The 24,562-nt window shown below is 41.6% G+C and overlaps 1 protein-coding gene across 6 annotated transcripts in view; it reads right to left on the reverse strand.

Annotated features, from left to right (window-relative positions):
- The window catches only part of DLGAP1 (DLG associated protein 1), an 881,241-nt gene that overhangs the window by 104,614 nt on the left and 752,065 nt on the right, over window positions 1–24,562 (reverse strand). For 4 of the 6 annotated variants that reach the window (XM_044243348.1, XM_044243347.1, XM_044243350.1 and 1 more), the window contains one exon: window positions 6,801–6,830. The exons of the other annotated variants lie outside the window; for them this stretch is intronic. In XM_044243348.1, the coding sequence (XP_044099283.1) occupies window positions 6,801–6,830 (30 nt within the window). The remainder of the gene's footprint in view (window positions 1–6,800; window positions 6,831–24,562) is intronic. 6 annotated transcript variants of the gene reach the window in all.

The raw sequence follows: 24,562 nt of genomic DNA on the forward strand, positions 1-24,562 counted from the left end.
TTAAATACCAGATGTACATGGGATCATCTTCAAGTTGGTTTTACAGTTAATTTTAATGGGTGTGATGGATAATTTAAGAGGGTGTGATTTCCAAGGTCAAACTCCAGACCCTGCCATCAGGTGATTTTAGCAGTTGTCTGAATTATGGTATGCTCCAAAATGAACAGTGAGTTCAGACTGTAAGTGTGGATGTAAAATGTAAAAGCCGTTTTCTAAATTCAGGATCAAAATAGTGGAAGTGGCTCTGATTTCCCTATATAATTTCCTTCAAAAACTGATGAGACCACTGGTCTTGAAAGCTGCCTTCTTACATAGATTAAGAGAGTTATTCTTTTAAAGGGGGAGCTTTGTTTACATTGACAACTTCTGGTAGATGGCTAAAAGTAATAAAAACAAACACATAGATATTTAAACTTAACACTCTTTAAAAACAAGAAGAAGAAAAAGAAAAGAAGCCATTGTCTAAAATTGGTAGATTTTCCCATACAGCTTTTTTTGATTTATAAATTTCTATTTCCTACCCCAGAGAGAGTGGTGGAAGGTAGATTATGGCTCTTTGGAGGCAGGTGGCCTTCTGGGTTTTGCTAATTTGTTGCCAGGGGCTCAAAGCTTCTTATTCAGCAGAGAATAGTTTTTGGCTACAGAAATTCAAAGATTTACAGAAGGCTGCTCTCTGGATAGCTGTGCTTGTAATCACTTTAGTCCTCCTTATTAAAAAAAACTTCCAGTGTTGACAAATGGCACACTCAGGAAGCCCGAGTTCATAAACTACTTCAAAGAAAATATTATTAATATTGATGAAATTAGTCTTTAACACTTTTCCTTTTTTTTTTTTTTTTTTGGTCTTTAACACTTTCTTGAACCAGCCTGAAAAACCTTTCCTTTCTTCCCAGCCCCAGGACTAGAAGAGCAGGTAAGGGCACAGTCCCATCTGATGAGAACACCGCCCGTTTCGGGTTGGTTCCTGGCACTGTTCACTCGGGGAGCTGCTCCCTCTCCACAGAGATGTCATGGCTCCTGGTGAGGTAATCAGGGAACCCTATTCCTAGTTGCTTCTCTCTTAAGTTCTCTCAAAGTGGGAAAGCAAGGGTTGAGGCTGGTGGTTTGTCTGTGGCTTTGCCCCAAATCCAGCTGACTTTCAGCCGCAGGCTACGATATAATCCTAGTGGAAGTGATTATTTGTTTGCAAGATCTTTGGACACTGGGAAGAGGGGTGCTATAGGAAGCCCTGGGAACACTGCAGAGAATGGGGAAAAGTAAAGAAGAGAACAAGAGCCTATTGACACCTACTGTATTCTGTACATTGTTAAATCCTTTATGTATACCATATTGTTTGGTCTTTATAGCTGCTCTGAGAAATAGAGATCTCCATTTTATTGGAGAGCAAGGCAAATGTTGGTTAGCGGCCAAACCCATCCAGTTAGGGGATGGCTTTCTATTGCATGAAGGGGCACCCTGTTCACTTTCTGTCACAGGGAAAAAGAAATGTAGCTGGAGTAGAGGAGGAAGGAGAGGGAAGAGAAGGAAAGGAGAAAGAAAAACTTAAAAAAAAAAAAAAAAGATGAATGTGAGAGAGCTCTGAACCTTTGCCAGTGGTTATTAGACGTTAATGCTATCTGAAGTGAGGGTAACCCCAAGAAAGACTGGAAGCTAGGCACACCTTGACTCATCTTCCAGCTTCTGGGTCACACTGGGTCATCTATGCCATTTTAGGAGGAGCCTAGTTTTTGGAAACTGTTTGGTAGATTCTCGACTTAATGCTTGTCCTGCCCAGAGACATTGCTTTGTAATAGGAAAATTTCACCCAAAGTATCGTAAGTCTCTGAACATTTGAGAAGAGAACATTTCTTTGCTCAGTCGGTGATCCAGTTTCAAGTTAGCCTTGAAAGCAGGAGGTCTGCGTTTCTTTGCAGAAACAACTCTCTAAGTATTGACTTCAGTTTCTACAGTGTTCTGTTTTTAGCTTCCTGACACACTGCTTACTGCTTTTCACTCTGGTGGAATCAAGAGGAACTCCTTCCCCCAGGCAGCCCTTCCCAATCTCTGTAGCTATCTGACTTAAAGGTCGGAAAAGATGTTTCGTTTTGATTTCTCATGGTAAAAACGTTGAGACCTCATTCTGAATTTATTTCTGGGAATAGGTCCATCAGCTATCTATTTGTTAATGGATTTACCGCAGTCTAGCTTGACATCTGAGCATATGGGCTTTGCTCAAAAAGTAGAAAGACAAAATGACAAGGACAAAATTCAGCTAGGGAGGAAATGACATTAATAAGTTTGGAGTATTTTTGAAATGTTAAATTCATTTGGGGTTGTTATGGTATGACTATTCGTGTCCCCTCAAAATTCACATGTTGAAAACTTACACCCCCCAAGGTGATGCTATTAGGAGGTGGGGCTTTTGGGAGGTGAATAACACAAGAAAATGGAACCGTCATGAATGGGATCAGGGCCCATATAAAAGGGATCCCAGAGAGCTCCTTCCCACTTCCACCACGGGAGGACACAGTGAGAACTCAGCAGAAGAGGGACCGCAGCAGACACTAATCTTGGATTTCTAGTCCCCTGAACGGTGAGCAGTAAATCTGTTGTGTAAGCCACCAATCTACCATAATTTGTTGCAGCAGCCCAAACAAACCCTGACAGGGATATTTGAGATGCACTGCACGTCATATTATGGAGAACAGTATTTCTTAAGCAGAGAAATGGAGTATTTCCATATTCAGCATGCAAGTAAAATCAGATCATAGCTTTGAATCAGAAGAACAGCTCCATTTTTTATAGATTTACCATACAGGCATTATGCTGTGGGTTATTATGAATTTTGAATATGGGGAACAAAGATTGAATAAAGATTTTACTTTTTTTCCCCTTATGCTTGAGTCATTTCATTTGCTGGGTCAGAGGCTGTGAGGCCATAGAAAGCACCACCTCAGATGTGACAAAAGTCTTAAGCCCTCCCACCCCCCAAGGGGATTGTGGCTCATCAGCCATTACCATGGAGAAGTAAGATACTTAAAACCTACCTAAATAAAATGAAGTGACAAGAAGAAAAAAGGAAAACAAAAGCTCCACATGGCCAAGGAAGGTTTTGTTGATGAAATGGAAGCTGGTGGTGGAGACATAGGAAATTTACTGTTCACACAGGTTTCACCTCTGCGGCTCACTGAAGCCCCATGGCATGACCAAACAGGACACAATTGTGGGCCAGGACTTGAAGAACCATCTCATCTATTCGATTTTTTCATAGTGGCTCATCTGTTCCCATTTTTGAAGACATGGAACTTTTCCAAAAAAGCCAAACTTCATTCCCTTGTATAGGCTTTCTAAAGTGTTTGATGCCATTTTGGTATTTTGGATTCTCAGCTACCTATGAGGTCTAAACAAATCACTTTTGAGGCAGAGTCTCCTCATGGAACACACCCAGGTTATCAGTCACCAGGGCCTGTCACCAGCCTCTGCTGTCTCATCTTGTCCCTCCAGGCTGGATGCCTCCTTCCCAATGCTCCCCTTGCCACATGTCTGAACATACCACGGATCTGTTGGATAAAGAGCGGCTGCCTGGGGCTGGACCCTTCCTCCATGGAAAGAAGGAGCAGCCTATAGAATGTCAGGGCAGGCAGCCTAACTCAGGCCTGACTTATTTCTTTGTGACCTGGATTCTCGTTTCTCCTTGATGAGCCTGGTGTGCTGGCCCCACTTGTGGAAATATGTGCCCGGCTCCCTGCCTTCTCCCTGCTTCAATTTCAAGAGGGAAAATCCCTTCTAAGAGGCATATTTAGAAGATTACATCATGGACTTCCTGGTACAGAATGGTTTTGCTCCCATTAGATGAAAGAGTTACTATGCCCCAACCACCTCCCAGCTTCCCGTTCTCCCAATTTGCTTCTGGATGTTTCTCTCTTACCCTGATTTTATTCCAGTGGGATTATCAATCAAAAATTAGAGCCCAAAATCCATCAGCATTATCAATAAAACTTTGTAACTATTGATTTTGAAGTTTTTTTTCCTGGTCAGATATTTTTCTTCATTGCAAAATCGTGACAGCATTGATGTGTGTTACTGTGTAAGCATAATTTTAGGTCTTTAAAACATGAAAGCACATTTTTAACCTTACCATTAATGCGGTATAAATAGCTTTTTTCTTTTTGCTGATTTAAAAAGCTTACGTGAAGCTGCAAAATGCTGAAGGGGGCACCCCTGCTTCAGAGAAAGAGAAAGCAGAAAATTGCATGATGAAAATACTTGGTGGGAAGTAGCACATGCAATCTTTGTTGATTTTTCTCTTACAACTTTGAGAATTGTTTTTCCTTAAAAAGAAGAGATAAGCTACCTAAAATAATGCTATTTTTAGAGTTCTACGATAATCCCAAAACAGAGTCATTCTTAAAGAAAAGGTAGGTTTCATTTCTGGCCATGGATCCCCTCCACTGATTTACATACTCTTTGACATGATTAGCAGGAGGAAGCTGCCTCGAGTTCATACCACAGATGGAAAATAGCAAGTACAGTAATCAGCTAAGCATTCATAAGGATTGCTGTCTGAGGTTTGATGTCGGACCAAGAGATAGTCTCACACGCATTCCACTAAGCATGCTGGTCAAAAATCTCACATTCCAGATGCACCAAGAATGCATGCGTTGAGCACACGCGCACCCCACCCCCCACCCAAGACTGCGCTCCAGACAGCCCCCCTGAGCACACGTGTCCTAACACAGTTAAAACAGAGCATGCTTCCAAGCCTTCAAGCTTCCACAGCCCTCAGCCAAGAAGCTGCGCCAAAGATGCTCAAGCCGCAATTGAAGGGGGCCCGACCTCTGATACCCACAGCTGCCCCAGCGCACTTTCCGTGAGCCCCAGGGGCTCAGGGGAGGCCCAGAGATAAGGAGGCTGCTGAAAAAGCCCTAGCAGTCATTCTGCTTCTTGCTCTTGTTTTTCCTGACTCTCTTCATTCTCTGGACAAAGCAAACCTGTTCGAGGGGTTCAGCTAGGCCATGCCACCCAGTGACAGTAGTCACTAACACAACGAAGAATGGAACAGTAGTTCCAGCGGAATGAGAGTTTAAATTATCTAATGTTCTCATGGCCTCCTGGCTTTTTAAAACATTTATTTTGTCTTTCCATCCTTTTGTTGCAAGTGGAATACAGTGCTTAAGCCAAATAGGCAACGTAAAGCTCTGACTTCAAAGCCATTTCTTGATAAAACATCAAAACTGCCCAGGGTGGACCAACTGTTATCTGGAATTCTACAGATAATTAACTGAAACTCGGTGGCTCATTTGCCACTGGGAATTTCTTCGAACAAGGCCATTTTCATGGACCTGCCTGATTTTGTTGCTGTCTCCTCTGTTTTGTTAGGCTGGGAGAGTTTTGGATAGTCTCATGATAAGACTCCATGTTCCCATGCAGAGGAAACTTGACTCCTGCTTGGCCTCATAGAGGCCTGGAACTGGCATGGAACCCTCTCTTGTGCTTAATGTGACATCATTTTGCTCCTCTTTCTTGACCTGGAAACACCACTGCCTGTACCTTTTCCTGGTCCTTCGCTTACTTGAAAAGAGCAGCATGCTTTCCACTGTGAATGTCAGAAATGCTGCCTTTTCAACTTTGCTTTGTGAAATAGGATGGTACTAAGTCTACAGAAGGCACAGAGTTCCCCATTTTGGGTGTCCTGTGGGCACATGACTGAGCTCCTCCCTCATCTCCCAGTCTTCAGACTCCAGCCCATCCAATCCCTGCGCTTAATTAAGCAGATGGTCTCATCACTCCTACCCCCTGGCATTTTTCCACTTCCCACCTCCATGCATTGCTCATTCATCAAGCCACATCTCCCTTTAAATGTGAAGACTCACCTGAAAGCCCACCACCTCTTCCAAGGAGCCTCCCCTGATTAAGTAGGGATGAAGGAACCTTCGAAGCATGACTGACAGACTCCCGATAAATGAGAACACACACACCCAAAACAAACACAGAGACTCACAAGAAGGGAAAATTACACGTTCGCTACTTGTGCTGTGTGCTTCTATGAGGATAAGGATATCAACATTATACCAATAACCAATTAATCATTTCAGATGATGGGGTATTTTCAGCATTCTTGAGGGTTAGCAAAATCCTGCTGTCCTCTCCCACACCAATCCTCCTCTTTCCTTAAACCCCCTTTCCCTTTCTTCTTCACTTCCTGCATGCACGGCTAAAGGGAATTGCCACTTGCTAGATATGGATGATGCAAATACCGTCGACAGAAGCTGGTCCTCCCAGTGCCTCCTGGGTGCTGGTGGATCACACTGCCTGGGAAAAAGCTGCATCTGAGGCCAGTCAGTGCCTTCACCACTTAGGGTTCTCGTCAGGGAGCTTGAACAACTCCATGCCCACCGACTTGGGCAAGCATGTTGGCTACGGGATGAGGGACCAAAACACTGTAGAGAAGGTCCTGCTGAAAGAATGGGGGGGCAAGGTTTCTGGAAAGACTTTACATCCAGCCTCAAATAAGGCTGCTGGAGAGAGCAAGGGGATCTGGAAAGAGCCTTGGATCTGAGGCAATCACATCAGGAAACAGAACGAGACACGTTCGCGCCCCTAAAGACTGCCCTCTCGGGTCAGTGTTCATGCCACGGGTGGAGGCCTGAGAGACTCATGGCATTGAATGACCAGAACGAGGAGAGACACAGATGGAATGGTGACAGCTGGCAATTAGAACAGGCACCACACACTGCTGCCACAGACGCTTTCTGGCTACAAAGCCACGCTAGGCAACCTTTAAGCAGAACAGTATTGATTTTGTGGTTGTGAAAACGTACCTTCAACTGCAGAACTCAGTTTTATGACACCTTGAATAAAAACAAAAAGTGGCAGTTATATAATGGCCCCAAATGACCTCTTCTCGTCTTCTCAAAACACACACATGCTTTGGATCTAGAGTTTTTGCTGGTATTTTGAGGATTTAACTAGACAAACATCAACTTTGAGAATAAAGTAATTTTCAGTCCATTGTTAGACTAAATGATGTCTTCATTAATCCCACTAAAACCATTTGGGGGGAGTTTTTTGCTGAATAAGCCATCTGACACGTTTTTGGGTAAAACAAAGGCCAAGTCTGTCTGAATGACTTTCTGTAAGTAAATCATGCTGGATAGTGAATTGATTAAACTTCACACAATGGGACACCAGTGGCTAGTACTTGCTATTTAATGCTATGTATAGAGATCATTTGATACATGCTGGGGCAGGGTTGCTGTCAAAATATATAACAAGTGGTTAAAAACCATGGTGTAATCTGGCAGCTTCCTTCTCTGAGCTGGTTGGGCCACAGGCCATTTACTGGTCAGATGTGTTCAGCGATCCCGCTCCCTGCAGGTCAGTAAAAGGGCTTCTTGAGCGTGTCAAATTGTTCATGAAGCAAGTAGACATTACTCTTGACTGGATATTCATGTGCCTTTTCAGTGAATTTAAAGACTTTAAATTTAAATTCAGTGAATTTAAACACTTAATTGAGGTAAATTAGACTGGGCCCTATGATTTGATTAAAAATTCCCTTTTTTGGTATGTCATAGTTATAAATAATATTCCCCAAACCCTATGTGATAGCCATGATACTTTAGGCTGAACAACAGTATCTATTTACAGTTTCATGTCGTTGACATTCTGGTTCTCTTTCCAACCAGAGGAGTCTCAAATGAAAAGTGGAAACAAAACCCTCTTCAAAATTGATAAGCCAAATTGGTATGAGCATGAACACACACTGATTTTAACAGATTGTTAACAAAGAGACAAACTTGCCCTCCACTACAGCTTTCTGAAAAAGCTGCTTTTAAGTTACCTATCAAATTTCATCTTTCCTGCATAACCAGTAGTGTCTGGTCAATGTTTAACAAGGGACTCTCCAGGGCAAAAAGTATGCATATAAATGTAGGTGTGTTTTTCCTGATTTTTACTGATATAAATGATGTATGATACATAATCTAAAAAAATAATAAAATACACAATGCTCTTTATTTCAAGTTCTGTATAATCAATTGATTCACGCAGAATGCTTTTGTTGAGTTTGGTCCAACTCTTGTATTCCTAGCTAGCAAGTCAATCACTATTGGACAAAATCATGCATTGCATTTCATCCCACTCTGCTCTTTTCCCAATAAATTTAATTATCACTACATCTCTTCTGTGGCTTACTGCTGAACTATTTTTCACGCTGTCATGTAAATTATTTTCATTACATTAAAACTCTTTCAACTTCAACACTAGGTAAGTACTTCCACCGTGGCCTATTTCAGGCTACCAGCCTGATGTCAGGGAATGTGGTGTTGAAAAGAGATGGGCAAGGAACAATACCATTAGGTAGTATTTTGACCATGCAAGTACAGTTGTTATAAACAACCTCAAGAGTATGGAAAGTAAACTGTAGTCAAATGATGAGAAAGGAGAGAGTTTTAAGTATTTATTATCTTTGTTTTTAACATAATTTATTTAATTATAAGTTTATATCTTTTATAACAGTGGCTGTGTTTGATAATGGGTTCACAGAACACCCCAAAATAAAAGAATTTTCTCTTGCAAGTTGGTATGAACCAAATTTAGCATAACGTTGTCACCACTGATGTTTCTTTCCACTCAGGCCCACAGAAGAAAATCTTGATCTTCAGAATACTTCCTGAGCTATTCATAAAAGGGGTAATAATTTAACAGAATGAAGTACATGTAAGTAAGCTTAGCATTTGCTATTATTTTTCCAGTAATTTCAAACCTTTTAAAACTGTCATACATACTATCCATAGGTCACCCGGGAAATAACAGTCACTGACAGTCAACCACGAACTTAACCTAAATGGACTTGGCAAGCCCACTTATGCCAAGAGGTATGAGTCACTGGTTTATTAAACAATGATCCTGTCTTTTTTTTTTTTTTTTAACTGGAGGATTCTTATACAGGAAATCAGTTCATGATAGTGATTTTTTTTTAGCCATATTTATTTTTGTGTATAACCATGGTGTCAGCAACTGCCATTGAGATAAAAGGACAACAGTGTGCTCTAATCAGGGTGCTCTGATCAGGCTTTATGCTGGTAGAACAAGAAAATCAAAACAAATTTTTATGGGATTTGTGGGTGGTGGTGGACCAGAGCCCAGTAATACTTTTATTGAATAAGGAGAAAAAGATAAGTTAAAAAAATTAACATCTGATTTTAGAGCTCTAATTATTAACATTATCTTAAAAACATTAGTGAATCATCAACTCCATATAGACATCTCCTATTTTTTTTTTAAACCCCAAATGAGGCTTTTTCCTATAGTAGGACAGGCCTTTATAAAGATATTGCAAAATAACTGTGTTGTAGTGAAAATATAGAATTAGCTAAATCTAATTAGATAGCCACTTTTAATATTATACAAAAATTGTAGAATGAGGGGAAGACATTTTATTTTAAAATATGAATATTTTTAAAAATTTGAATATTTAAGAAATGGTTGATGTCAATGCTGAAAAGCTACATGTAGCACTGTTGACTTCCGGGACACACGATAGACGTTATCTGGTGACTGGCTGACATTGACATTGCCTGGAATTCAGGGTAAGCCATAACAGATACATATATGTATATAGACACACAGTGGACCCTACTCCTCCCTAGCCTTCCCTTTAAAATTTCATCATCTGCAAGTGTTAGAAAATAAAGTGTAAAAAAAGAGAGAGAAGGAAAAGAAAGCTAACTGTTCTTCCCTCAACTTGACATCTTAATGTAGCAAAATTCCTAATCTTGTGGGTGATTTGTGCAGACCATGTCTATTGTTTTTCTGCAAGTCAGAGCGAATCACTACCCGGGTAAGCTTTCAGTAACACTTCCCCAATTCCAAAGTTGTTCCACCCTCTTTCCTACCTCTCTCACCTAATTCACCTAATTACTAATTTCAGTTGATTTAAAATAATTTTTGAGAGTCAAGTTAGAATAATCCATGCTGAAGTGTAAATGACAAGGGCTCGCTCAAATCTTCCAGTGAAACCTCATTGTTGTCGGATTGGTAATAAAATTTTTAAACCTGTCAATGCCCTATATCATATATTCCTGCTGATTTTGTTATGTCATCTGACTTTCTCCCTTTTCCAAGATTCATTAGCCACTTTGGTCTTTTCCCTGGTGCCTAGTGCCCTGCAGTGCTAATTCCTTTCTGCCCATGGGGTGCCTCCCTCTGCGGTGAGTACTTTCCCCTGACCTGCTAGATCTTCCTGCACAGCCCCTTCTCTTCAGATTTTACTTCAAGTTGTCCCTCCCTCAGAGAGCCCTTCCTTGATTCTTGTATTTAGAGCAGACCCAGTAAGAACTCTGTAGACCCTCTCTCTTACTTATTTCTTCCATGCCAGTTATCCCTACTTGGGATTATGTCACTGATTTATCACTCGGTTCCTTGTTTATATCTCCCTGCCTCATTAAAGTGTAAGCAGAATGAGAGCAGAGACCTGGTTTGTCTTGCTTGCTGCTTTAACTCCCGTGACTAACCATGCCTGGCGTAGAGCAAATACTCAAGTATTTATCTATTGAATAAGTGGTCATTCCCAAGTGTTTCCTGAGATCCTAAAAAGAGAATTTTATCAATCCCTGCAAATGTAACTAAACATGTTGTCTTAATTGTGGATACTGTTGAGCAGAATGCTCAGATTTCACTATATTGACCACTGTCTATTTCTACTTGGAGGCTGGTCTTCGTGCAGGCTAGTGAACATTGACATGTGGCGTAAATATATATAAATTACAGTAATATTTAGGTTTCAGGATTATACTGTTAAATAGATTCCCAAGAAGTCATTTTATCAACGAATTGGAGTCAAGGTTATGCTGTAAATGGTCTTTGGGAAATATCAACTAATTGATTTTATATCCAAATACCTCAAGAATTTGCAGTTCTTTTATCTCTACTGTCATCACCTTAGGGCAAGCTGCCATAGCAATGCTCACACGAACCTGTATAATATAATAGGGATCGAGAAAGAGGAACCAAGAAAGGACCATTCAGTTTTTTATGTCCTCTTTCCGATGCATTCTCATACTGTAGCTGGAGTGGTCTTTTCAAAGGCAAGTCCAATTATGTCATACCCCTCACCCTTTAAAATTCTTAAATGCCTTTTCATTCTTTTTTTTTTTTTTAAAGATTTTATTTATTTAACGGAGATCACAAGAGGCATAGAGGCAGGCAGAGAGAGAGGAAGGGAAGCAGGCTCCCAGCTGAGCAGAGAGCCTGATTCGGGGTTCAGTCCCAGGACACTGGGATCATGACCTGAGCCAAAGGCAGAGGCATTAACCCACTGAGCCACCCAGGCGCCCCACTTTTCATTATTCTTCAGTCCAAGATTGAAAGCCCTAACAGGACTTGCATAGTCCTTCATGAGGTTACTCGTGGCAGAATAAAAATGCCCACAAATTCTTCCGTTCACCTCCCACAAAGGAATAGAAGTTGTGTCCCACTTATTCTTGAATTTGGGCAAACTCTGTGACTACTGTGACCTTTAAAATAAAGTGGAAATGAGACTTCCTGGGTGGCTCAGTTGTTACGTGTCTGTCTTCAGCTCAGGTCATGATCCCAGGGTCCTGGGATCAACCCCTGCATCAAGCCCTGCATTGGGCCCTGCATGGAGCCCTGCATCGGGCTCCTTGTTCAGAGGGAAGCCTGTCTGTCCCTTTCTCACTCCCCCTGCTTGTGTTTCCTTTCTCACTGTGTTTCTCTTTGTCTGTGCCCAGGCCCATGAACCTGGCAGTCTCTTCCTGTCTCTTGGATCACTCTCTCTGAGAACCCTGAGACACCATGTTACAAGTCCTGAGCATGGAGGCCATGGTAGACATTCTGACAAACAATGTAAGATGAGGGAAGTTGCTAGAATGCCCTGGGGAAACTGTTGGTGGAAGCTGGGAGGACAGGGAAAACAGTATCCTTGGAGACTGGAAGGAAAGTCAAGTCATCTGATGTAGTGGTGGGATGTTTGGCAACATTATGACCTATAGTAACATGGAAAAACAGAAAACATACCTAAAATAAATAATATATTTAGATATATATAAACTCATATACCTAATGAGTTTGTAGATTTTTAGTAAGATTTCCAGGAAAAAACATGTAGAGTGCTAGTTAGTTTTTTTCAAGAGTTGCATATAATAAAGTACAGGTAAAAAAAAAGTGTGTTAAAAAAAGAAAGGGACTTCAGTTTTCAGGCAAAATTTAGAGGAAATATAGATCTAGGACTTGTTTGTTTGTTTGTTTGTTTTTAAAGATAACAGGGCTTCATAATCTTAGCCTTTCCAATGGCAAAAGCTCCAAAAGTATGAAACTTACTGAGGATGAGGACCATCTCAGGGGTATAGCTGTAAGACCCATTTTTATGACTGTAGAAAGATTTAAGCATGTGCCTCAAAACTTATGAAGAGATGAAAGGTCTTCTAAAAAGGTTGTTCCACAGCACCCTGAGCCCAGGCCAGAGAAGTGCCTGTCTGGAGGAAAACTGCATGTGTTTTGTCTAATAGAGTGATGTCTAATAGGATTCATAGGAAGCCTATGAAGATATCAAGAGAAGTGTTTAGCGGATACATCATCAGTGTGGACAAAAATGGGCAGAGGTAGTTCAGAGTGAGAATCTTTAAAGCCTCCAAGCATCTATGGGCAGGGACTAGACTGATAAAATTAATCAGTTGCAAATGACATCTTATGTGCAATAGACTGAGTCTTGTCCCCTATTCCTGTCCCCTGCCCCAAATTCATATGTTGAATCCCTAACTAATCCTCAGTGTGATGGGGTTTGGCAATGGGGCCTTTCGGAGGCTATCTTCAGGATAGGAAGAAAGTTCTTACCAGAACCTGACCATGCTGGCACCCTGATTCAGACTTTCCAGCCTCTAGAACTGTGAGGAATAAATATCTATTATTCGAGCCACCCAGTCTATGGTATTTTGTTATGGCAAAATACCTGAGCTGACCTAGACGTTAAGGAAACAGGATAGATGACTCGGAAGGTGCAATCAAGAGTTTGGAGGAGGAGATAAGAACTGCAAAGATTCATCCCTGGGCAACAGGACCAGGCCCCCAGTGAAGGAACTGGCAACATATGGACTTCAGAATTGCTCCGGACCAGTAGATTACTCCATGTCCCTCCTTCTTCCACTCCTGACTGAGAGAGGTCATTACACTGATCTCATCTCTGTGTCGTCAGTATATGCTGGTGTGCGTGGAGCAGATAGCTTTTTATTTTCATTTACAAGTCTTCATATTGATAAAAGTATTCTAGAGAACAGGATCAAGGATCCTCAGCAATACCTGAACCTTATTTCAGTGGTAAGAACCCGCACCTCAAACTTGAACTTCATGCCGTAATGCGATTTCTGGAGGGCTTTGGAAGGAGTCTGTTTTGCCTTACAGAAGAGTCTAGGGGGGAGGGGGGTTGGGAGAAGGGGGGTAGGGTTATGGACATTGGGGAGGGTATGTGCTTTTGGGTAAATTGGAAGGGGAGATGAACCATGAGAGACTATGGACTCTGAAAAACAATCTGAGGGGTTTGAAGTGGCGGGGGGGTGGGAGATTGGGGTACCAGGTGGTGGGTATTATAGAGGGCACAGCTTGCATGGAGCACTGGGTGTGGTGAAAAAATAATGAATACTGTTTTTCTGAAAATAAATAAATTGGAAAAAAAAAAAAAAGAAGAGTCTAAATAATTTGTGTCCAGAGGATGGACTGTAGCTGACTAAAAATGTCCACAAATTATTTGAAATGCCTCCTATTGAGAGGTGACATCTCTGTCATTTTCTTTGATCTGGGGGTGGGGTGCTCTGTGACTGCTTCAGCTAATAGAAGATGGTGATCTGCTAGTGTCTGGGCCCAGGATTTAAGACTTCCTATCTCTTGGACACTATCCCTGGGGGCCCTGAACTGTGATGTAAGAAGTCTTAAAGCTGCAGTGCTGGAGGTGCCCCCTATATGTGTTGTCAGCTGTCTCAGCTGAGCCCACACTTCTAGCCACAGAAGCCAAGGTGCCAGGTGTATGAATAATGCTATCCTGGAGGGTCTAGACCAGCCCAACCTCCAGCTGAAGGAGGTTTGATCCATAAGATCTTGGGTATAATAAAGTAGCTGTTTTTAAGCTGTTATGCTGTGTGTTGAGGTAATATGTTATGAGCAGGAAACAGTTACAGGTGCCTCAATCCTCTGAGCTTACTCTGTATTGCATCCTGAGCTTTGTGTTCCGCAGCTACCCCACCAGCCACCCCACCTTCTCAGCTCTCTGAATAGTGACATGTGTCCCCCCTCACCCTTCTTGATCTCTCAGGTCTTAGCTTATGAGGATTTTCTCAGAGAAGTTCTCCCTGACCCTCTAGATTAGTTCCATTGTTAAAGCAGACTCTCCCACAAGAACTGTGCTGCTTTCTTTGAGAACAGTGATCTCGGAGAGTATTTCATTTATGCCAGTCTCTACCTCTAGACGGTAAACTCTATGAACAGAAAGAAAGCAAGGCTCTTTGATCATCACTGATTTCCCGGAGTCCAGCAGTGTGACCGGAGGCAGTGCTGAGCAAATATTTGCTAAGTAGATGAATGAAACATTTGATGCTGCTGATAAGGACTCCCTTCTTCCCTTAGCCATTAATACCTGTGCCACTTTTCTTCCCTCTCACGTACTGTGAACAAATTTGATTCAAAGACATTGTAACTGGGGAAGGACAGTGTGACTTACTATTAAGTCACCACTACCTCGCGACTATCTTGTGAAGGCATTTCTGTATAACCCAAGCAGCTGCAGTTGCTTTTGGAAGCCCAGGTCAAGGAAAGGCGGAAGAGCGGAAGGTTGCTTCTGGGCATGCGCGGCACAGGCGTATAGAGAGAGAAAACCTACCCGTGCCTGCTCGCTTCTGTGTCCTTGGTGGAAATTCTTTCCAAAGAATTTAAAGAAAGCCGTGGGTGCTCCAGTTAGCTACAACATTATTCCCAAGTTTAAGTTGAGACATAATTCTTACTAGATTGTCCTGACACCAAAACCCTGGGCGAAGGAACGCCTGCGTGCGTGAGCTTGCATGTCTAGGTAAGAGCCCTATCCCTCCATAACCAGCGCTCCCAAATAGTTTTGTTTTGTTTTTTTTTTTAAAGATTTTATTTATTTATTTGACAGAGATCACAAGTAGGCAGAGAGGCAGGCAGAGAGAGAGGAGGAAGCAGGCTCCTTGCCAAGCAGAGAGCCCGATGCGGGACTCATCGGGGACCCTGAGAGCATGACCTGGGCGGAAGGCAGGGGCCCAACCCACTGAGCCACCCAGACACCCCCAGAATTGTTTTCTTAATACTGAATTTGCTTTCTCCTGTTTTAAAAAATGCATTTCCCCTCTTGTTTACTCCTGTGGGTGTGGAAAGTAGAAGATCTATTGGAAAAAATCTTTCTCAAAATTTTTTAGTTTATCTCTTTTAAGTGTTTAGTCTGTCCTTTTTTGCTGAAGTGAAATAAGCCCAAGTTGCTATAAATGTCCGTATAATTTCCATTTCATAATTTATTTACTTATTTATTTTTAAAGATTTTATTTATTTATTTGACAGAGAGAGATCACAAGCAGGCAGAGAGGCAGGCAGAGAGAGAGGAGGAAGCAGGCTCCCTGCTGAGCAGAGAGCCCGATGCGGGCCTCTATCCCAGGACCCTGAGATCATGACCTGAGCCGAAGGCAGCGGCTTAACCCACTGAGCCACCCAGGCACCCTCCATTTCATAATTTAAAAAGTATTTTCCTTTGGGGCGCCTGGGTGGCTCAGTGGGTTGAGCCGCTGCCTTCGGCTCAGGTCATGATCTCAGTGTCCTGGGATCGAGTCCCGCATCCGGCTCTCTGCTCAGCAGGGAGCCTGCTTCCCTCTCTCTCTCTCTGCCTGCCTCTCCATCTACTTGTGATTTCTCTCTGTCAAATAAATAAATAAAATCTTTAAAAAAAAAAAAAAGTATTTTCCTTTGCCTTGTTAGATGTCTTTTAATGCTGGTCTCACATGGGTCCGTGTACTATCATTAAACCGGTTTAGTAGGGCTCCAGTCAGGGAATCGGGGGTCTCCATTTGCCCGTAATATTTTTGGTCTTTTTAAAAGAAAACACTCCCACATGGCAGGGCTACAATGTAGACAGACATGTTCCACATCCTCTTACTGAGTTCACAAACTCTTGGACTCTGCCCCTTTCCACTTCTCTGATTCGTCCTCCCTCCCTAAGTGCATAATACAGCACTTGTCCCTTTTGAACATGTAACAGATTAAAGAGCTGGTCAGGAGGCAGATGTAGGCACACCTTTGATCTCTCATCCTTGGGGGTTAAGGGAGGGCAGACACCTGGCGGCTGCCGAGCTGGAAACAAAACACAGGCCCGGACTGGAATTACCTTAAAGGGAGCTGCAGCGCCAGCCAAAGAGGCAGCTGGATGCGCTGAGTGGGCGCGGAGGGAGGAGAGCCCACGGTTGGGCAGAGGGCGAAACAGAGTCCGACCAGTGTGACTCCGGCTAGCAAGGGGATGGCTAGAGTAACCGTTTCTTACGCAGAGGACTGGGAAAATCAGACAGCTATACTGAGAAAAAAAATGAAAGTAATTCTTTTGCAAATAATATTGCCAGACGTTCAGCTGTGGACAAATGCTGAAAGGCGATTTGGATGGCAATTTGGGAATCTTTTAAAGTAAGAATATATAAACTTTTTTTTTCTTAGTAGAACTGTTTTTATTAAGGGTTTCCACCTTTGCATCAGGATGCTGTAAACTTTCTTAGTCAAAACGAAACCTGAAAAAAACAAAAACAAAAAACGAAACCTGGACCCGTTCCTAGGAGTTTTGGTGAAACTGCATTGCCCCCTGGCGTTTGCGCGCTCTAGTTGCGCCATCGCAGAGAAAGCCCGGAGAATGCGGTCTGTGGCAGGATGCGGCTTCCAGGCTTATCTCGGGTCGGAGAATAGAGTTTTAACCCTCAGATGTAGACATGGTTTGACAGACGTGGAGTGAACATGTGAAAATATGTTCTTTTCTTCTCCACCCTCAGTGGAATCTCCGGAGGTTTTCGGTAGCTCTTAAGAGAAATTGAACACATCCGAAATCTGCCGATTTTAGTACACAAATGGTCCTGTGAGCAGGCTGCTTTACACCTACCCATTCTCCAGAAACAACGCAAATATTTGCTGTGCTATAAAGCCTTTCCTGACTTCTCCTTGGCATACTGGCCACACCTCAAATGTCATGCCTCTCTGCCTTCATGCTTCTCTGATGGAAACTTGAAAGTGAGAATTAGACCTCACTTATTTTTGTATCCACTATGACTAAGGTGGTGCCTGGCAGACAGCATGTGTCAGTAAAAATGTTCTGCTTGCCTCTAACAGTGCTGTTCACAAAGGGATGGAATACACTGCTAAATCAATAGCAACTGATAGTCAGTGTGGTAACAGAACCCAAGGCAGGAGAACATGGTCCCTAGATGGGACTTGGAGTGTCCAAAGCCCCTGAAACTGTGCAGGTGCCACATCCGACTATGGGGGAGAGTGGTAAGAATAACCTAAAGCTGGGAGTATCTAGTTATAGGAATCTATACTATTCTATTCTATCTAATCTGTTCTAAAACTATTCAAACTTTAACTTCCATCTCTTCCCCAAATGAAGCTCTACTCTAGAGAAATCATGAGTGTATCAGTTATTACCACTGTACTTACAGATTTCACTGGGGCAGATATTTTTAGGACAGTGTCAAGCTTCAGAGTGCTGTGCTTGAGGATACTGTGACATGTTGGCCAAGGCCATCAACCCTGAGCCAAGTGACAATGAGCCAGAAGCATTGGGGTCTGAGGCAGATTACGTGTATTGAGGGAGGGGCCGACCCTGAAGAAGCCGACACTGTGAGTCAGGTGTCAGGCTCCCCTATGTATAATGCACACAATGTTACTCTGCTTTAGATAGTATCTCATGTCAGGAGAAATGGCCAGATCTGAAGACTCTATTGCACTAGGATGGGTCAGGAGGTTGGTATTATTAGCAGTTTTTAGGTTATGATATTGTCACATTAATACTTTAAATAAAAGCTTCTTCAAGCCATTTTTATACTTTTGTTCAGTTAAAATAAAACTTTTTGAGGAAGAAGGCTAGTGCAGTAGAACTTGGTTGTTAAGAGTTTGAATTTTGGAGTCAAATTGAATAGGTACAAATATCAGCTGAGCCACCAACCAGCTGTTTGACCTTGGAAAACTTACTATACTTTGTTGTGTGTTTGTTATCTCAAAATGAGGATGCCATTAATAGTATGTAGTGTCTGGTATCTGGTAAAGTGTGTTTGTTGTTGAGGAGGACCATATGAGTTTTCCCACTATGGTGGGGTGGGGTGTAGAAATTAAGCCAGTCTATTCTGGTCAAGTCTATTCTATGAGACATTACTAAAAATCCCTATATATGAGGAAATGTTCTAGGTAGTGGGACTTCTCTAGTGCTCGTCTTGTCTCTGAGGCTAGCCTCAGTGCAGAGTTGGAATTAAGCATATCTCTGACACTTCAGACCCCTGAGAGTCTGTTGGAACCTGAAAGCGTCCATCCTGTCCTATTCCCATGGAGAGCTCTATCCTCAAGGCTAGCCCAGAGCCTGAATGTCCACCAGCAAGGGTGATCAAAGACAGTCCTCTTTGGCCCTAAGTTCCTTTTGAAGGTGTCCAGAATACTACAAAGTGGCTTATAATTATTTTAAGCTGATAGCATTTGGAAATAGGCTTTCCCCCCCGAATTTCCTTACCTACCTAAAAGCAGAGACTCCTAAAAGAACTCAGTGGTCACAAATCCATTTCCCAGGAGTTTCTGCAACCAGGAAGGATTGATTCTTGTCACTAGAGAGTAGGAGTGTCACCATATTTAAGCAGACATTATCATGAAACTTATCACATGCCTCACTAGTCTCCTAAGAGCTCATTTATCTTTCTTAAGTCATTTGTGGGGGTGCCTTTGTGGCTCAGTCAGTTAAGCATCCAACTCTTGATTTGGCTCAGGTGATCATCTCAGGGTTGTAAGATATAGCCCGCATCCACCCCATGTTGATCCTGGAGTCTGCTTAATCTGTCTCCCTCACCCTCTGCCCCTCCCCACTCTGAGTGCACATTTGGGTGTGTGGTCTCTCTAAAAAAAAAAAACAAAAGAGTCATTTGTAAGAGCCTTCCTTCTCCTATTAAGATAGTATATAAGCCTCAAATTCTAACTGCCTCCTTGAGTCATATTTTTCTACAAACATGTATATGAATAAATATTTGTCTTTTCTCTTGCTAATCTGCCTTTTGTAAATTTAATTTGCAGGCCTCAGTAAGGAAACACAAGAGGGTAGGGAAAAAGTTCTCCCTCCTCAACACATTCCAACATGGCTTTGACCAAATATTGGACTCCACTGTGCTATATCTCTATTCAGGTCTATAGAACTAGCTTGGTGCCTTATAACAGAACATCTTCAGTTTTAAGGAGTTGACGGTAAATTTAAGTCTGTCATAAATCAGAAATAGAATGCCCTGTATAATATTTATTGTGTTCATATTTGTACAGCATCTTTGAACAATAGCTCAAATACAGGTGCTAGATAAGTATTTGCTAAATAAAAATATTCGCTGTCTTGTACAACCACAATCTTTATATATTTATTTTCTTTCTTTCTTTTTTTAAAAAAGATTTTATTTACTTATTTGACAGAGAGAGAGATCACAAGTAGGCAGAGGCAGGCAGAGAGAAGTGGGGGGGGAAGCAGGCTCCCCGCTGAGCAGAGAGCCCGATGCGGGGCTCGATCCCAGGACCCTGAGATCATGACCTGAGCCGAAGGCAGAGGCCTAACCCACTAAGCCACCCAGGTGCCCCTATATTTATTTTATTTCACACTGCATTTTCGTAACCATATATATATATATATATGATGTAAGAAGTAAACACTGTTAAGTAGCTAAAAACTTTTTATTGTTGGAAAAGATCATTGGAGTGAGACTATTTTGACCAACTTCTGCCTTTTGAAGTATAACCAGAAATGGCGTTTTTAAACGTGTGCGAGGCATATTTAGACTTACACTAAGTGGAATGGGTGGATGACTAGGAAAATAAATGGTGGTAATAATCACTAACAATGGTACAAAATTATGCATCCTGTGGGAGCCCGGAAATATATATTCCTTTTCAAGAGGAGATGAGACTTAGAAAATGGGGCACTCTAATGTGGTTTTCAAAAGGCATGCAATCATCAATGAGCTAAATGAAGCTGGCAGAGCACACTTAGGCCTGGGAATTCCACTGCATTCCAAACAAACCTGGCAACTGATACCTTCCTGGACAGCTGTTTCTCCCATTTATTTCCCAAATTCTTCTTGCTAGTTGTCAGCTAAATCTTTACGTGAGTGCAGTATCCACCCTGCAGAAGCAAATTCATGTCAGAGTTTTCCTTTTCATTTGGAAAATGATTCTCAAAAATGTTGATTGTCATTCTTTAAGCCTAAAGCAAAAATGCAAGGTTATTTTTTACAAATGCAATCAAGCCTATCATTGTGTTATATTTCTGAGAAATTTCTAAGTAATTTCTATTTCAGTGTCTCTAAATGTAAATAACAGTTTTGATTATCCATGCTTGTATTAGCCATATCCTGAAATTAACACTTGACACCTATCAGGTAAGTGAAATGGTTGATATTTGGTTGATAAGTCATCTAATGTTAACTTTTCCATTACTAAGCACATTGAAATCAAATCCCCTCTATTAGTTTTATTTTAGCTTACTTTATTAAGAATATCTTTGTATGGTGACAGATGTTAACTAGACTTACTGTGGTGATCATTTTGCCATATATACAAATATTGAATCATTACAATGTGTACCTGAAACTAATATACTGCCTTATGTCAATTTTACTTAAAGAAGAAAAAGAGCATTTGAATAGGTTAATCGGCTTGACCTTTGGCTGAAACCATTTAACAGCCTTCTGTTGCAAAATTTTCAAAACCCTTCCTGTGGCATATAGCTTTTTGGGCTACCTGGACACTTATTATTTCTTGTTTTGTCTTAGACCACTCCCACGCCCTGAGCCTCCCTCTCCCTCTCGCCAATCTCTGCTGCTGCAACCACACTAACTTCTTTCAGTTAACTTTTCCTTCTCATTCATTCTTCTGGTCGTTGTGCTTTGCCATTCCCTTATCAGGAGTTAAAGAAAGAGTTCCTTACGGAAGGGGCAGTGTATTTTCCCTGTTTGCCAATTTCATGGTTTCCCTAGGATCCTCACACACCCTTATTTCTCTCTTTATAGCACTTGTAACCATGATAAACAATTATATGCATAAGTGTTCAAAAAATAAGTCTCAGTTCTCTGCTCCTTGAAGTTGGGGCAGAGCCTGGGTTAGTGTTCCTGCTATGTCCTCAGGGACAGTGCCCATGCTTGGCATACAGTAGGTACTCAGTAAATGCCTTGCTAAATAAGGAAAGGGATTCTTGATTCTCTTCACTCTTAAATTGGCAGTTGATGATTTCCTGCTTCGTGGCTGTACTTCAGCAGAAACGATAACCATTTTTTGAAAGTTGATTACTTAAGTCTGAAATAAAGCCAGGTTTTTTTTTTTTTTGTTGTTGTTGTTTTGTTTTGTTTTTATATAGAGGTAGAAAACAGATTTTGAACTTGGCCTTCCCAGGAGCTAACTTTCTAAACAGTTATTTTCTCCCACACATACTCATGCATAACTGATGGGAATATTCTTTGTAGGAAATTCTAAGCAAATACCATCTTGATGAAGTGGTTCCACTTTCCATTTTAATTTGTTGATTTATTTATATCTATCTATTTTTTAAAAAGATTTTATTTCTGAGTAATCTCTACATCCAATGTGGGGCTCGAACTGACAACTCTGAGATCGAGAGTCGCATGATCCACCAATGGAGCCAGCCAGGCATCCCACCACTTTTCATTTTAAAAAAAAATCTGTTGTTTTTATTTTTTGGGAGGGAGAAGCAGACTCAAGTGGGGAGCCCAATGTGGGGCTTCATCTCAGGCTGCTGAGATTTTGACCTGAGTGGAAGGCAGAGGCTTAACTGACTGAGCCACCCAGGCGTCCTTTTAAAAATCTATTTTAAAGAAATAATCATAGATGATTTAACCCTTGTCCTCATATAGTCTAATCCCAACAGAGCAACATGAATAATTCTTTAAAAACCAAGATCATGTAACCCATTCACTAAAACTTAGAAATGGTTCCCATTTCATTTAGAAGAGAAGCCAGACCCTTTCAATTGCCAACAGGTCCTGCATAATTCATGTTATTTATGAATTTCATGACATTTTTTCTAAAGAATTTTCTACAATGAGACACATTTTTGTTCAGGAAAAATAAAAGCATTATTGAAAAGAGAACAGTGACATTCAGAAAGTAGCTTTGGAAAGTTAACGTTCCATTTTTTCTCCCCATTAAAAATCAGTTATGAGGATTCCAGATTTTTATCAGAGTTTGTTTTTTTTTTAATGGGAAACATGGTCACTAATCTTTAGTTATTCAATTGCTGATTGGAGAAACACACACACTAGAAAGAATTTGACATTTCTTTTTCTTCATTTCTCTTCTTTAAAGGTTAATGAGAATTAGGGAGTGTTTAAGACTTTTAGAGACCACTTGCTACCAAGTTCTAATTCTTATTCTGTCTTCCTTTAATGTCACTGTATTCTCTCTCATTCTTGGCTCAATTTCAGCTGCTTCGGATACTGTGGCAAGCACATCACTTACATCAGGGCACATTAAATGCAGAGAAGCTGGGAAGAACTTTAGCCAAGCTCACTCCTTTTCCTATAGTTCCTGTCCTCACACCTGTTCTCCTCTACCTACCCTCAGTGCCAGGCTGGGCAAGCCCTTCTGTCCTCTAGTCTGGACCCTTTCTTTTGTATTCCAACTGGCCCGTCTTCAGTCTTTGCCCTCTTTAATTCTTTCTCCCTAAATGTGACTTCCTTACCTAAAAAACAGTTAATGGCTCTGTTGCTCAAAGCATCAAATTCAAGGCCCCTCTCAGTGTAGATCCAGCCTCTTCTTCCATTACTTCCTCCATGTACCCTACCTAGTCTTTGGCTTCACTCTTTCCTTCACACACCACAGACTTCTGTGCTCCCACTCCTCTGCATGTGCTGCCTTCTTGCCTGGAAACCATTTTCCATGCGAAGTTTCTTGCCACTTTCCGGAATCAACTCACTGCCTTTCACAGTGGAGCCTTCCCAAACTCTTCAGGCACAATCTCTTCCTCTCTGGCCTTCCTTTAGCATTCTGCTGTCTCTGTTCTGGCCCTCAGTCCACAGCATTTTCGTTATTTGCATTTCAGTTGTACTTAGTGATCTCTGCATTCCATTAGAGCACTGTTCCCATATCTTATACTATTGCTCTTTAGAAGTGCTAATGGATAGAACATCCCTGTTGATAGGATACTCATAAGTAACCATTCTGGTAAAATACTACTGTGGTAGCCGTGGTTGGTACGTGAATTATGAGAGGAGGATGACTGTTACAGTGAAAGCTGCTGCCGTCACCACTCCTGCCTCACCATCATCTCTTCCAGCATCACCACCTCTACCATGTCCACCTCCATCCACTAGCACCGCCTCCACTGTCACCGTTGTCATCATCATCTCTGCTATCACTACCCACCCCATTCCTATCTTCACCACCATCTCTACACTATCACCCCTATGACCTCCACCTCTCCCACCGCCCCTAACTTCCATCACTTTCATCATTTCTGCCAACTCCACCACTGTCACCCCTCCCCCACCGGATTTATTGAGCAACTGCCATATACCACGCACTGGATTGACTTATGTATGTGTGATCTCATTGCACTTCCACAATCTGAACAAAATGAGTGCTGTGTTCTGAATGTTTGTGTCCTCCTAAAATTTACATGTTGGAATCCTAATACGCAGTTTGGTAGTTTTGGCTTTTCACCATGAGTCATTCCCTCCTTCCATATCTCTGCCTCAAGGAAACCAAATTTTCCTTGTTAATCCCATTACCCTCAAGCACTTGTCAGTTTGAAGCCACTTCTCCTTACCCTTTCATGAGAAGAAATGCTAAGGTCAATGTACACATAAAATTACATTAATGAAATAGAAAAGGTAGCACCTTTTTATGTTTTAAACCTCAAGATTCAGCAGGTAGCCAGTGAAGTCTCTTTCTCTCCTGGTTCCCAGTCAACAGGTTTCTCTCCCTAGATGTGATCAATGTTCTCAGTTTTTTATTTTTTTTTTTTTTTTTGTGTGTGTATCATCATACTTCCCACTGTCATTTATAGATCATTTTTCTGCTACTACCACTCTATAGACTCTCTTGTTTTGAGGGTAAACTACTTATACCATTTTCTCTGTCTACATCTATTAACTTCCACAATATTCCTCATCTTACATAGTGATTTTAGCTTCTGTTTTATTGACCTTTGCATCCTATCCTCCAAGATGTCAATACTCATGTTTATGGCCTCACAAAACTTCCCCAACTTTAGGGATCTTTATCTCTATTCTGGCTCTTCAACCATCAGACCAGCGATACTTCAGATATCAGCATTTCTCAGAACAATTTC

The sequence above is a fragment of the Neovison vison genome, chromosome 3 (assembly GCF_020171115.1).
Source record: "Neovison vison isolate M4711 chromosome 3, ASM_NN_V1, whole genome shotgun sequence".
Classification (NCBI taxonomy): Eukaryota; Metazoa; Chordata; class Mammalia; order Carnivora; family Mustelidae; genus Neogale; species Neogale vison.